The sequence below is a fragment of the Panthera tigris genome, chromosome E2 (assembly GCF_018350195.1).
Source record: "Panthera tigris isolate Pti1 chromosome E2, P.tigris_Pti1_mat1.1, whole genome shotgun sequence".
Classification (NCBI taxonomy): Eukaryota; Metazoa; Chordata; class Mammalia; order Carnivora; family Felidae; genus Panthera; species Panthera tigris.
In genome coordinates, this window is record NC_056674.1 from 16144201 (window position 1) to 16159809 (window position 15609).

At 36.5% G+C, this 15609-nt stretch overlaps 2 protein-coding genes across 13 annotated transcripts in view; one reads left to right on the forward strand and one right to left on the reverse strand.

Moving 5' to 3' along the window:
• The window catches only part of ZFP30 (ZFP30 zinc finger protein), a 125735-nt gene that overhangs the window by 23097 nt on the left and 87029 nt on the right, over nucleotides 1-15609 (forward strand). For 4 of the 9 annotated variants that reach the window (XM_042969028.1, XM_042969034.1, XM_042969035.1 and 1 more), the window contains exon 1: nucleotides 13790-15252. The exons of 2 other annotated variants lie outside the window; for them this stretch is intronic. The gene's annotated coding sequence lies outside the window, so the exon portion shown is untranslated. Of the gene's footprint in view, nucleotides 1-13789; nucleotides 15253-15609 lie in introns of those variants that run through there. 3 more of the 9 variants (XM_042969027.1, XM_042969029.1, XM_042969030.1) reach the window with 2 other exon arrangements.
• Nucleotides 1-15609, reverse strand: part of LOC102960504 (zinc finger protein 585A) — a 59314-nt gene that overhangs the window by 7898 nt on the left and 35807 nt on the right. For 2 of the 4 annotated variants that reach the window (XM_007096874.3, XM_007096872.3), the window contains exons 1-4: nucleotides 14610-14681; nucleotides 11667-11881; nucleotides 895-1021; nucleotides 543-635 (exon numbers count right to left, since the gene is read on the reverse strand). The exons of 1 other annotated variant lie outside the window; for it this stretch is intronic. In XM_007096874.3, the coding sequence (XP_007096936.2) occupies nucleotides 543-635; nucleotides 895-1021; nucleotides 11667-11744 (298 nt within the window). In that variant the 5' untranslated portion in view covers nucleotides 11745-11881; nucleotides 14610-14681. Of the gene's footprint in view, nucleotides 1-542; nucleotides 636-894; nucleotides 1022-8032; nucleotides 8120-11666; nucleotides 11882-14609; nucleotides 14682-15609 lie in introns of those variants that run through there. One more of the 4 variants, XM_007096873.3, reaches the window with a different exon arrangement.

Consider the following 15609-nt stretch of genomic DNA (forward strand, 5'->3'; position numbering starts at 1 on the left):
GGAAATAGCAGAAAAGTACTTCTAAAGGTTAAGTGACAATTACCCCCAAGTCATCAGTTGGGTGAAAGACATGGGGAACAAGGAAGTAAGAAATCTTATGTCAGTGCCTATGGAGAAAATAGGAAGAGAGCCTGGATGGACATAATATCCTGAAGCATCTCATAGTAGAAAAAAAGAAATGATAGAGGACTATGAGAATGGGAGTGTGACATATAGTAAGTTTGAAAGAAAGCAGATCCATGAATGCCTGAATGCATAAAGAATCATAGACAATGGGGAAGACAGAAAGAAAAAAAAAAAATCCTTAATGAGGCAGATTAGCATGTGATCCAGACTCCAAAAAGCCAAAGAACATGGTTAGAAATGATGAAAGCATTTAGTTATTTGAGAGGCCAATGTCAAGGGTCCTCAAGCAGTAAATTAGAACAAAAAAATTAGAACCTTCCAAAAGAGTCATCTTAATAGCATTTTAAAGATGCCAGTCTTTTTCAAGACAGCTGAGAGCTCCCCTTTCTCCCACCTGTCTGGTCATGCACACTCACCTGAACAGCTCTGATGTGGGCTCTCACCCTGCAATGCCCAGGGCTCCTTTCCTTGCTCCAACATGAAAACTTCTGGTTGGGGAACTTCATACCCTGTTTATGAGAAATGATAAAAGACTGGATCCAGCTAATTGTGTTTCAAAATGTAATCAATAGTCTTGTTCAATGAAGGTTTGTTCTTCAGGAATGTAACCATTTATTTCTTGGAACAGAGTAATGTTCAGAATGCCCAAGGGGATAAAGAACCCTAGACAAATCAAAGTCAAAAACATTACATACTTCAGATATCTCACAGCATTCAGCAACTGAGAACAGAAATACTCTCACTGTGGATCTGAGTAACTGTGCTTACCTACTGAAAGCAGGTGACTGTAGGTCTCCAACATCACATCCCGGTACAAGTTTCTCTGAGCAAGGTCTAGATGCTGCCACTCCTCTCTGCTGAAATCTACAGCCACATCCCTGAAGGACACCGATCCCTGTAAGGGAACATTTCCTGTTCAATATGAATAGTTAGCTTTGGGGGATGGAGACTAGGAATATGGAATGTGGGTTTTGTTGTTATTAATTTATTTCCTCTTTCTAAAAACTCACCTCCCATTTCCCTAACATTTTATTATGGAAAATTTTGAACATACAGAAAATTTAAAAGAATTTGTAGAGTGAAAACCTGTTTCCCAACCACTTAGAATCTATCATTAACATTTTGCTCTATTTGTTTTATCATACATTTATCCATCCTTTTATCATCAATCCATCTCATTTTTATGCAGTTCAGAGTAAAGTGTAGATGCCAGTACACTTCATCCTAAATACGTCAGAATGTAAATCATTTAACTAGAGTATAATGTTTGTTTACCTTTTTTAAGGTAAAATTTTCACACAATGAAATGTACAAATCCACAATGTACCATTTGAAGTTCTGATAAATGCCTACACCTGTGTAGTACAGAAACTTTTAAAAAATGGTATTTCATTCAGGGTGCATATTAAAATATCTAGTTTTACACAATCATTTTGTGGGAGAAAGAAATCTAAGAAAGAATTTCTGCCATTTATTCTATACTACAGTCAGTCAATTACTTATTTTTCAAAACTGAAGAATGAAATAGGCTCTCTCTTAGTCTTCTAGCAAGTGGATGAATGACCTATTATACAGTTTCTGAGCAATTTAGGACCAGCCATTATGCTAGTCCTGAGAACAAAGAAATGGATTATTTATGTTTCTAATCTTCTAGCAACTTAAAGGACCTAAGATTTAAAAGAAGGGAAAAAATAGACACAAGTTCACTTAAGTGTCAAAAAGTAAATCTCTCAAATGGAACAACACACTGAGGACCCAAAAAAGGAAAAAGTGTATTCGACATGGGGCAGTGAGTTTGTATTAGTTGAATTTAAGTTGAAATATGATAAGTGTAATACAGAATGGGGGGTAAAGGAGGTCACTTCCCAGAGAAGACAGAAGCAAAGGTGAGGAGACAGGAAAATACATGATGAGTTTGGGGAACACCAATAATATATATATATAATGGAGAGAAGTCTGCATGACATGTCAGGAAGGTGGTTATGGAAAAAACAGTTTGATCATAAAACAGGGATTTTTTTTACTTTTAGTAAAGGTGATTAAGGTAATCAGATTTATGTGATTTTTTTTCCATAGAAGCTCCCTATTGCAGGATAACCAAATAAATGATGAAGGAAGTTTCTTACATAACAATTCTAGCAAATAAATGAAGTTGTTAGGGTAGAATTAGAATATCATAATTTTGTAATTCCTAATGAAATAATGAATTTATTCAGTAATCATTAATTTATTCAGTATTCACTAATTCAGTAAACAATTGCTTAACTGTTTCAGGTGAAAGACTGAAGAGATGTTTACAATGATAGACCAGCTAATAACATCTACATTCAACAATCAATTTTAACATCACAAAAAGAGAGATAACCAAATATGTGCTTCCTGACATTATATAGTAATTGATTTCATTATACCATCTATTAAGTATTCTTAACAAAGAAAAAGAAAAATCCAACCTGAATCTCATTCAGCCTCTAAATCTAACAAATCATTCACAGGTAAAGTGAAAGTGAGAGAAACATATTGAACAATATTAAGACTGAAACGTAAGCTAATCCAGAAGGCAGAAAATGACCCCTTTCTTCAAAAAATAAATTATAAGGGCGCCTGGGTGGCTCAGTCAGTTAAGTGCCCAACTCCTGATTTTGGCTCAGGTCATGATCTTGCAGTTCGTGGGCTTGAACCCTGCATCAGGCTGTGCGCTGACAGTACAAAGCCTGCTTGGGATTCTCTATCTCTCTCTCTCAAAATACATAAACTTTAATAAATAAATAAATTACAATAGAAAAAATAATAGGAGGGAAGCTTTTCCTTATTAAAAGAAACTTCAGAGTCATACTAACCAAATGCAACTTGAGGACCTTGTTTGGCCCTTCATTAAAACAAACCAACATTGGGGCGCCTGGGTGGCTCAGTTGGTTAAGCATCGACTTCGGCTCAGGTCATGATCTCACGGTCCGTGAGTTCGAGCTCCACGTCAGGCTCTGTGCTGACAGCTCAGAGTCCAGAGCCTGTTTCAGATTCTGTGTCTCCCTCTCTCTCTGACCCTCCCCCATTCATGCTCTGTCTTTCTCTGTCTCAAAAATAAACATTAAAAAAAATTAAACAAACCAACATTAAAAAGATATTTATGATGGGTTTTATATTTTTATTTAAAAAAAAATTTTTTTTTAATGTTTATTTATTTTTGAGACAGAGAGAGACAGAGCATGAATGGGGTAGGGTCAGAGAGAGAGGGAGACACAGAATCTGAAGCAGGCTCCAGGCTCTGAGCTGTCAGCACAGAGCCCAACGCGGGGCTCGAACTCACGGACCGTGAGATCATGACCTGAGCTGAAGTCGGACGCTTAAGCGACTGAGCCACCCAGGCGCCCCTATGATGGGTTTTAAAAACCTCAAACGATAACCAGGTATTAGATGATATCTAGGAATTACTGTTGTTTTAGATGTGATAAAGGCTTAGTGGTTATGTTAAACAAAAAGAAAGAAAAAAAGAATTCTCATCTCTTAAAAATGCATGTCAAATTATTTACAGATAAGATATGGTGTTTGGGATTTGCTTTAAAATAATCCAGCAGCTGAGGGAGTGGGGGGGGGGGTGGTTTTAGATGGAATTTAAATGGTAGAATATTGATGACTAATAAAGCTAGGTGGTAGGCACGAGAAATACAAGGGCTCCTGATACTATTCTCTTGACTTTTGTATATGTTTACTTTTTTCATAATAAAATGTTTTTTAAAAACATGATCCTCCATATTTAAAAAATTTCATCTGTAAATGCATAATTGAAGGAATGGCTATTTCTACCTAAAGTCATGAACATTTTAAAAAAGAATTATAGGGGCGCCTGGGTGGCTCAGTCAGTTGGGCGTCCGACTTCAGCTCAGGTCATGATCTCACAGTTCGTGGGTTCAAGCCCCACATCGGGCTCTGTGCTGACAGCTCAGAGCCTGGAGCCTGCTTCCGATTCTGCGTCTCCCTCTCTCTCTCTGACCCTCCCCTGCTCATGCTCTGTCTCAAAAATAAATAAAAAAAAAAAATTAAAAAAGAATTATATAGACCTGAATACCCACACTTAGCAATTTATAGAAACAGTAGACAGGAAATAATCAATGATATAGAAGAAACAAACAATAGGATCTAACTGAAATTTACAGAATATTCCAACTAACAACAGTGGAGTACACATTCTTTTCAAACACCTACAGAAGAGTGACCAAGACAGACCATAACCTAGGCTGTGAAACAAACTTTAACAAATTTATTTTTTTTATTATTTTTTTTTTTTTAATTTATTTTTGGGACAGAGAGAGACAGAGCATGAACGGGGGAGGGGCAGAGAGAGAGGGAGACACAGAATCGGAAACAGGCTCCAGGCTCCGAGCCATCAGCCCAGAGCCTGACGCGGGGCTCGAACTCACAGACCGCGAGATCGTGACCTGGCTGAAGTCGGACGCTTAACCGACTGCGCCACCCAGGCGCCCCCAAACTTTAACAAATTTAAAAGAATTAAAATAACACATAGCATCTCTGATCATAATGGAACCAAACCAAAAATCGGTAACAAAGACAACAGAAAAATCTGCAAAGGAATTATATTACAAAGTAGTAACAAAAGCTATCCGGAAAGCCACAAAATATTTGGAAATGAAGTAACACATTTCTAAATAACCTATAAATCACAGAGGAATTCTCAAAAGAAATTTAGAAAATACACAGAACTGAAAGAAAGTGAAAATGTATCAAAATCTGTGGGATGCAGATAGAGCAATGCTGAAAGGGAAATTCATAGCACTAAATGTTTACATTAGAAAAGGGGAAACAATTTAGAAAATGGGCAGAGGATCTGAATAGATATTTTTCCAAAGACATATAGAAGGCCAAAATGTGCTCAACATCACTAATCATCAGGGAAATGTATATTAAAACCATAATGAGATACCTTACACCTGTTAGAACGACTATTATCAAAAAACAAAACAAAACAAAAAATAAGAATTAACAAGTACAGATGAAGATGTGGAGAAAAGGGAACCCTTGTGCACTATAGGTAAAAATGCAAATTGGTGCAGGGGTGCCCGGGTGGCTCAGTCAGTTGGGCGTCCGACTTCAGCTCAGGTCACGATCTCACATTCCGTGAGTTCGAGCCCCGCGTCGGGCTCTGGGCTGATGGCTCAGAGCCTGGAGCCTGCTTCTGGTTCTGTGTCTCCCTCTCTCTCTGCCCCTCCCCCGTTCATGTTCTGTTTCTCTCTGTCTCAAAAATAAATAAACGTTAAAAAAAATTTTTTTAAAAAATGCAAATTGGTGCAACCACTACAGAAAATAGTATGGAGGTTCCTCAAAAAATTAAAACTAGAACTACCCATATGATCCAGCAATTCCATGTCTGGATATTTATCCAAAGGAAATGAAAACAAACTCAAAAAGATATATGCATCCCTCCATGTTTACTATAGCGTTATTTATAACAGCCAAGACATGGAAGCAACCTAAGTGTCCACCAGTGGATGAATGGATAAAGAAAATGTGGTATATATATACAATGGAATACCATTTGGCCGTAAAAAAGGAGTCTTGCCATTTGCAACAGCATGGATGGACCTTGAGGATATTATGCTAAGAGAAATAAGTCAGAAAGAAGAACAATTACCATATGATCTCATTTATATGTGAATCTCAAAATAAAAAAAACCTAAAGTCACATATACACAGAACAGACTGGTAGTTACCAGAGGTGGGGAATGGGTAGTGGGCAAAATGGGTGAAGGCAGTCAAAAGGTAAACTTTCAGTTATAAGATAAATATATCATGGGGCTATAATGTTACAGCATGGTGACTACAGTTAGTAATACTGTAATGTATACTGAATGTTGCTAAGAGTAAATCTTAAAAAATTTTCATCACACAAAAAATTGTAACTATGTACAGTAATGAATGTTAACTAGACTTATTGGGGTGATGATTTCACAACATACAGAAACATATTATGTTATATACCTGAAACTAATATAATATTTTATGTCAAGTATGTATCAATTAAGAAAAAGGGAAAGGGGAAAATTGTTAAATCAAGAAACTAGAAAAAGAAGAGCAAAACAGACTCAAAGCAAGGAGAAGAAAGAAAATAATAAACAGCAGGTATCAATGAAATTAAAAACAAAAATTTTAAAAAACACAAGAAAAATCAAAATACAATGCAGTTATTTGAAAAAAATCAATAAAATTGATAAGCTCTGTTGACTGAGCTATTAGACTGGCAAAGATAAAAACAAGATACAAATCACCAATGTCAGGAGCAAAATAAGAAATACTGAGGCACCTGGGTGGCTCAGTCGGTTAAAGATCTGACTCTTGATTTTGGCTGAGGTCATGATCTCGTGGTTTGTGAGATCAAGCCCCAAGTTGGGCTCCATGCTGTCAGCTAGGAGTCTGGTTGGGATTCTCTCTCCCTCTCTCTCTACCCCTCTCCCACTTGTGCACCTGCACATGCTCTGTCTCAAAATAAATAAATACTTAAAAAAAGGAAAAGAAATATTATAGATGCAGCTGCCATTTAAAAGGAAATACAGAGAATATAAAAATTCTATGCTAATAGATCCAAAAACTTAGAAGAAATATATTACTTCTTCAAAAACCACAAACTAACAAAACACAACTATTATGGAACAGAAAAGATGATCCTATAATCATGAAATTAAAGTCTTAATTTAAAAGCTCCTGAAAAAAAGAAATCTCCAGGCCCAGAATGCTTTATTAGAGAATTCAACTAAATATTTAAAGAAGAGTTAGCCTTATTTTTACAGTCTTATCCAGAAAACAAAAGAGAACACTTCCCAAATAATTTCGTGGGGCCAGCATTACCTTGATATCAAAATTAGACAAAGATAGTACAAAAAAGAAAACTACAGATCACTATCTTTCATGACCTTACATGCAAACATCCTCAAAAAATATTACCAAATTACAACCAGTAATGAAAAAAAAGAATCGTGCACCACCACTGTACTATGTTTCGCAATGCCCTTTTAGGATCTATAATTGTTTCAAAATAAATAAAAAGTTTAAAAAAATATATTGAAGAAAGTGTATTCTTAAAACAGAACATTTGGAATAGACAAAAGTGGAAAATCAGTCATGAGACCCACTGCACAATTCATGTGAGAGAATATGAATTTCTTACTTAACTAAACTTAAGACGAGTAGTAAGGCTATAGAAGGAATTGATATTAAGAAGATAAGATTGACACCAGCTGTGAAGGTGAGAAAAAGGGACTCAAATAAATATTAGTTATTAGTTCAGTCCAATATCAGTTATTAGTTCAGTCCAACTGTAGATTTTGGTGTCACCGATGGATTTAAGGATTAGAGGAGGAGGCTGGGGGAACAAGAAATAATGATTTAAATTTTGTACGTATTGAAATTTAGGTGATAAGACATATATAAGGGTATATACTAAGTAGTTGAATAGAGAGATAGTATGCAGATAAAGATTCAGGAGTTGTATGTACACAGCAGGCCACTGAATTCAGGGGAGGGAATGAGCATAGAGGAAGGACAAGGGAATACAGAAGTATATCTCTCTCTTTGGGAAGTATATCTTAGATACCTGTGGCTTTTAATGACTAAAATTATGTTATTTGAAAGCTATCTTTTTTATTTCTTCATTTAATTGTGTTCAGAGATTATAGTCTGCTTCTTTATGATGTGTTGATTATGGGGCTTAAAACACTATCATTTCTTTGAACATGTTCCCTATATACTTGCAAAAATACATGTGCTCCGATTTTTCTCTTTCACACACTGGCAGAGTCATACCCTACATACACCAAAACCCCAGCCCCCAAACCCAATATCATCAGAATTAATGGCGAATAAAGAAGATGTTATATTAGTAGCTTTGACTCCTTACCAAAATGAGCTTCTTATAAACAGTTTGTCCAGGAAAAAATCTCCTCATTCAAAGATAATAATAAACATCTCCTGATGTACAAAGATACTATAAGTAAAAAGAATGAGAGAAAAAAAAGAAGAAATTAAAAGGAACATGCTAGAAATAAATTGTCACATGACAGAAGAAAACACATTCACCATGATTTCAAGGAATTCACTAAAACAAACAAAAAACTACCTAAAATAAATAGGAATCTCAGAGTCCAAGGAAGAAATAATGGAAAAACAGGCTAAAGCAAATGGTTATTCAAGTTTTTGAAAAATAAATTGGCAGCACTCTGTAAAGAAGTGAAAAAGAAAAGCAACACAAAAATGGAGGTCTCTCTGAAAGCAATAAAACACCACGTGAAAACACAAAAAGTGACAAGGATAAGATTAAGACAACTGAGCAACGTGAAACTTTTAGAGGAAAATAGAAAAAAAATAGAATTTAATAAAAACATCTAATAAACAGAAGAATCCTTGAAGTGGAAACATAGAACTTTTATCATTTTTCACAGTATAAATTTAATAGATATTGTCTAAAACAAGAGAAAAGATTTAGTTCAAGACGTTAATGTGATAAAGATCACACTAAAAGGGCCAACCATACAAAAAAGAAACCAAACCTTCCAAATTACTGAAAGGGACAAAGAAACAAAAGCAAGAATACAAGGTCTAAGGTGAAAGATCTATAAAAGAACTATCTTTATCAAAAGTGTACATAAAATATATCTTTTCTAAATGCTATACAAAAAAAGTTCACAAGGACTCCGAGGACAGAAAAAGGATGAGCAAAAGTTGTATCTCAAAATGCCAACAGGAAGGAAACGAGCCTCCAAACAGATAGGGCTGAATTCTAGGGAAAAAATATTAAACATAACAAGAACATAATCCAAAATTAATTTCAGATGTCATTACTATCACTACACAAATTTCATAGCATCCAAATTCATTCACAGAAACTACAGATAAATATAGACAAATATATTCATGGTGGGAAACTTAGTATCTCTCAGATACTGTTAGTATCAATAGATACTTAGTATCTCTCAGATCTGTTAGTATCAACAGATAAAGGAAAAAATAAATAAACCACATTTGTAAAACTTCATAACTACATAAGATAGCTTATTGATAAGACAGCAAATTCTGTATCCTGAGACAGTCTTTTCAGGTGCCTATGTAACATTCAGAAATATTGAACATAAAATCTGCCCACACACACATACACACTTTACACAAAACTTAACATTCCAAGAAGCAGAATAAAATCAGTGCAAATAAATCTCTCCAAAGCTGCAAAACTAATTTTATTAAAAATAGAATTACTTAGGGAAACAAAAATAACATAAAAACAGGGAGGGGGACAAAACAGAAGAGACTCATAAATATGGAGAACAAACTGAGGGTTGCTGGAGAGGTTGTGGGAGGGGGGATGGGCTAAATGGGTAAGGGGCATTAAGGAATCTACTCCTGAAATCATTGTTGCACTATATGCTAACTAATTTGGATGTAAATTTTAAAAAATAAAAAATAAAATTAAAAAAAAATAAAAAATAAAAAACCAGAATTACTTAAATAAAAATCTTAATATCTAAAAGTGAAAATGTGGAAAACAGTAATTAAAGATTTGGTGAGAAATTTACTATGTTTCTAGAAAATCATCCATTTCATCTAGATTTTTACATTTATTTGCGTGACACAAATTATTTTTCTAAATTATCTCTCAATGCTGTTTTGCTATATATTTTGATATACAGTATTGTTATTATTGTTGTTTTAAATATTTTACTATCTTAACTTCTTTGATTTGGAGTTGACTAAATGAGAAAGTAGTGTCGGCTTCACATGTGTCCCTATGATAAGCCCTATTTGGCTACTGTTTTCATGTATTCTTGAATTCAGTTAATTAATACATCTGACTTCTGAATCTATGTTCATAATTTCCAGTTGTTGTTTTTTACTGTCCTTGATTAGTTTGGGCATCAAGTTTAAGGTAGTAAACAAAATAAAACAAATACCACAAACAAGGCTGGAAATATTTTTAGATACCATCTTTACCCAAACTTTGGCATACGGGTCAAATGTAAATCCCCATGAAGTTTACCACCACTTTTAACTGTGTGTTCAATAAACATTTTAATTTCTTGAAAGGCTTCTGAACCATTTGTATCCACCAATTTTGACATTTAGTTTTTGTAAAGCTATATTCCTGTTGTTTATACGATTTTATATAATATTCATTCACAATTGTTTTCATCTTTTTTACAATGGTTTTAATCTTTGATGAAGCAGTAACTGTCTCCGATGTTTTGTTACACTCTTTAAGTGTATCTTTACTGTCTGTTCTTGATTATCAGCGTGTAGAAGCCACTTATGCTTCTATCAGACATCTTCATCAATTAGTTTTGTTCTCCATGTGACTAATTTCTTCCCTTAACTGTTTTTTACTCCTTATTGTTACTTTATATTTATTGAGTTCTTTTTTTAACTTCTTCAGTTTTAAGCGTTACTCATATCTTAGGTCTTTTCCCCCCTAAACTTCAAGGATTCCTTAAAAAGGCATTTAAATCTATGATTTGCTCCTCTGTAGTTTAGCTTCACCACCAACTTTAAAATGTAGTTCTTTACTTAACTGAAATTCAACTCGAATAATTTTCTTTTTTTTTTTTTTTTAACATTTATTTATTTTTGAGACAGAGAGAGACAGAGCATGAACGGGGGAGGGTCAGAGAGAGAGGGAGACACAGAATCTGAAACAGGCTCCAGGCTCTGAGCGGTCAGCACAGAGCCCGACGCGGGGCTCGAACCCACATACCGCGAGATCGTGACCTGAGCCGAAGTCGGACGCTTAACCGACTGAGCCACCCAGGCGCCCCCGAATAATTTTCTAAGACACTTTATGGTTTTCCATTTAAAGAATATTTATGTAGAAAAAAAATGTTCAAAGTTTTCACATATAGGGGTTTCTTTTGCTAGCCTTTTACTTTTTTTAAATTGTGGTAAAATATACATAACGAAATTTACCATTTTAAAATGTATAGTTCAGTGATATTAAGTCTATTCCCAATTCCGTGCAAAAGTCTTTTACTTCTTATTTCTAATTTAATGCTCTTGGTTAGAGAATAAAATCAATATTATAGCAAAGTTTCATATTTTTTATCTGCCAGGATTAATAAGTTTTTGGAAGTAGCTCATAAAAATGATCAACAGAGAACTGACATCTAAATTTCAGAAAGAGAATAGAGAAATATTTATGTGGGGAGAAGCAGTTTAAGAAGAAATAGAGAAATAGTTTCAACACCGTGCACAAAAATTATTTCTAATCAGGAAAGTTTATCCTCAGCCAAAAGATCAATATAGCATGAGGACAGAATAAAAGACAGTTTTTGACATTTCACCTCTCCACTATCATACAGTTGGTCTCTAGATGTGGAGACAATACCCATGTGTTTCTTATTCTTGGCAGAAAGATCAAGATTTGCTTCAGGGTAGTAAGAGAGTGTGGCTGCTTCCTGTGGCCCATCTGCCACTGCCCAGAGGCTCTGGTGACATATCAGAGGTATCTACTCCCAGGATGAATTCTTACCCCCGACATTCTTCCTTCTCACCTCATATGAACTGTCATATTCCTCTGGAACCAGGATCAGGGATTTTTGGGGAGAGGTCTGATTAGCTGACATCGTCATGGTAGGTCTCAAACTTTATTCTCTCAGGAGCCTAAAGCCTGGTAGGCATCTGTAAATCCAAGCAGAGCTGCTGGGGGAGGCAGGCTGGAGTCTGGAGAAAGATCTAACCCAGGGGCTCCCCAGAGACAACAAGAAACCTAGAAGACAATGTCCACATGGTCACATACTCAATATTCATCACATAAACATTTCCCGCCAACACCAAGGCACCAAGGTGAAGTTCCCTGAACTAGACACAGAGAGCAGAGGCTCTCAAACTTTAATGTGGATTCAAAACACTTCGAGGGCTTGTTAAGATACAGTAAAAACCCTCCATCTCACTCCGTTTCTGATTCAATAGGCCTAGGGTAGCAACTTTCTTAGTACAGTCAGACTGCTATAATGAAACACCAGACTGGGCAGCCTATAAACACCTGAGATTTATTTGATCACAGTTCTGGAGGCTGGAAAGTCCAAGATCAGGGCATCAGTGTGGTCACATTTCAGTGAGAGACCTCACTAAAGCTTCACAGCCAGCACCTTCTGTGTGGGATCTATTTTACAAGAGCACTAATCCCATTTATGAGTAGTCCACCTTCGTGACCTAATCAGTTCCCAAAGATCTCACCTCCTTATACGGTATTTCTGGATTTCAACATATAAATTTTGGGGGGACATAAGCATTCAGACCATAGCAGGGCCCAAGAATTAGCATTTTGAAGTAGTCCCCAGGTCATGTTGATATTGCTGGTCCAGGGACCACACTCTGAGAACCACTGCTGTGGAGAACGTAAAGTTTAACAAAACCTGTGATGAGTACTGGTCAATGAGATACGGAGTAATATTCCTTAAGATTTGAACTGCAGCTCTGCTAACTTTCAGCTATGAGAATACGAACAAGTTACTTCCATTTTAGTTTCAAAAATGAGGATGAAAGTACCTATTTCAAGAGTTATAAAATTAAGGGCACCTGGGTGGCTCAGTCAGTTAAGCGTCAGACTCTTGATTTCGGCTCAGGTTATGATCTCATGGTTCATGAGATCAGCTCCGTGTCTGGCTCTGCACTGACAGCATGGAGCCTGCTTGGGATTCTCTCTCTCTCTCCCTCCCTCCTCTGCTCACTTTCTTTCTCTCTCAAAATAAATAAACAAACATTAAAAAAAAAAAGGTTATAAAAATTAAATGAGATGATGCTTGTAAAGTATTCAACATCTCCCTGGCACGCAAGAGGCATACAATAAATATTGGCAATTACCATTCTCTATTAGATATTAAAACTTAAATATAAAAACAACGTAATCAAAACAGAGAAAACAATAGCTCAGACAGTACTGACTTATGTATGTAATAAAAATGGCATTCAACTGAGTGCGCACAGAACATTTATTGTATAAGTGGCACTGATATAATTGACCATCCACCTAGAAAAAAACAAACCAGATTGCCATCACATACTATATATTAGACTGAATTCCAGCAGAACTAAACATTTTAAGTATTTGTATTTAAAAAAATGAAATAAATTTTAGTAGTATATGTTTGTATCAACATTGTGGTGGGGTGGGAGGAATTTTTAGTACATGTGAGAAAACCCAGATGCTGTAAAAGAAAAAAAACAGATATTTCTGGTTAGATGGCATTTCCTAATTACATGTTAAAACATACTTTAAAAATAAAAATGAAGGGGCGCCTGGGTAGCTCAGTCGGTTGAGCATCTGACTTTGGCTCGGGTCATGATCTCAGGATTGGTGACTTTGAGCCCTGCATGACTCTCTGCTGTCAGCATGACAGGAACATGTCCCTGTTCTCTCTGCCCCTCCACTGCTCATGCTCTCTCTCTCTTTTTCTCAAAAATAAATAAAAATTTAAAAGATATATAAATAAATAAAAATAAAAATGAAGAAATATATATATTTTTTCAAAATGTGAAAATAGATTATCTCTGAATTAAAAAAAAAATCTAGCAATCAATATGGAAAAAAAAAAGCCCCGGAAAAATAAAAACTGAACAGAGAATATGAAAATTCACAGAAAAGGAAATTTAAATGGTAAGTAACCAAAAAGATACCATTTTACTAATAGGAAAATGCATTAGAGCAATTAGATATAATTTCACCTCAGAATAGTAAAAACTTATTTTAAAAAAATCCAGTGCTGGAAATTGGGAAAATGACCCCTTTTACAAATTATTGGTGACAGCTTGAATTGTTACTGTATCTTTTTAGTTATTAGTCATATTTATTATTAAAAATAAACAACTGATCTTAATAGTAGTTTCAAATATACAAAGCAGAAACTGACAGCAGAAAGGACAAGTGAACATATCACCTCCACGAGTTCACCTTTCTCTGTAATTAGTTAAGCAAACAAGATAAACTGTGAGACTATATATGAAACACAATAGAGGACACACATTGCTTTGATGTAATAGAAATGACATTTATGAAAACTGACCATGAACCAGACCGTAAAGCAATTTTTAAATTCGAGCATTACCCAGAGACATTATTTGAGATAGAGAATGCACTTCTAAATAACTCATGACTGAAAGAAAAAAATAACTAAAACTGAAGAAAAAAACAGTACTTAGATTTGAACAATAAAATGCTACACACCACAGCTTACTAATGCTTAGAAAGCGAGCTCATCACAGCCCTCACAGAGCCCCATAGCTGACGCCACAGATCAGTCACTGACCACAGACTCCCATCACTGAGCCGACAAATCCCACACTCATCTCAAGATCCCCATCATTGAACCAAGAGACTCCTATCATTGCCCTCCCAGCAACGGATGACACAGACCCAGAAACCACCATCATTCACTCCACGGACAACACACCCGTCACCGACCCCCAGAATCCCCAATCACGACCAACCAAATCACCTCAGAGACCTCTCGGAATTAAACTGCGGAGAAGCTACGGACATCATCGGCTAAAAAGCATTCGAGGACCGCTTCCGCTTCCGGTTTGACCTTCGACACCTCCTCTCACGGGCAGTCGCTATCGCGCATGCTCTGAGTTACCTTGGAAGCCGCATATGCCAATAGCCAACATGGCGTAGTTTCCGTAAGAGACGCTGTTGGGCCGAGAACATGGCCTCGCCTAATGGTGCTTCTGAGCGCGAGCCGCCATCTTTGGGGCGTGTCCATTCCGTACGGCGGAGGAATAGGCCTCCCGCGCGTTTTCTCAGCGCGAGGCGAGGATTGCAACGTAGAATACAGGGGTGGGGCTCTGGTCGAGGTAGGCTTCTGGGAGGAGGGAGGTCTTGGCTTCGGTGTATGGTGCTCTGTGTCATATTTAGAAAAGCTAATTTGCCTTCCGGGATAAACCTCTCGGCTGAGAGTTAATTTTCTGCTGGAAGAAACCACCGGGGATGAGGGGAGCAAGGGAGGACAAATCACCAAGTTATAAGGACAAACGTCTTATATGCTACGGCTGAATCCTGGGAGAAATCGGCGGATGAGGGGAGAAGTCACGACAGTACAATCTGATTTTTGGAGACACCCTCGGGGAGAATGTGGAGAGGTCAGAGTGGGAGCCCCGTTTCTGGGCGAAACCACCGGCAACATAGATGTCAGAATGGGCAGTCAGCTGCAGGCTGGGTAGTTTAGCCTTTTGTGGGAAAAACCCCTCCGGGGTTATAAGGTACTAGTCGGTGTGGTCTAGTTCTCTCCTGAGGGATGCCGCCAGGGCAAGATGGCACTTTCCAAAGGGCTGGTGGAGGGAAATGGAGCCTTGAATCCTCATTAATTTCCATTAGTAGCGACAATTATAAAAATAATAATAGTTTTTAATACCGTCAACGTGTGACAAAAAGCACCTAAGGGAAACTGCTATTTTTGTTTATTTGTAAATTAAAATCTAAGAACAACGTCATTATTA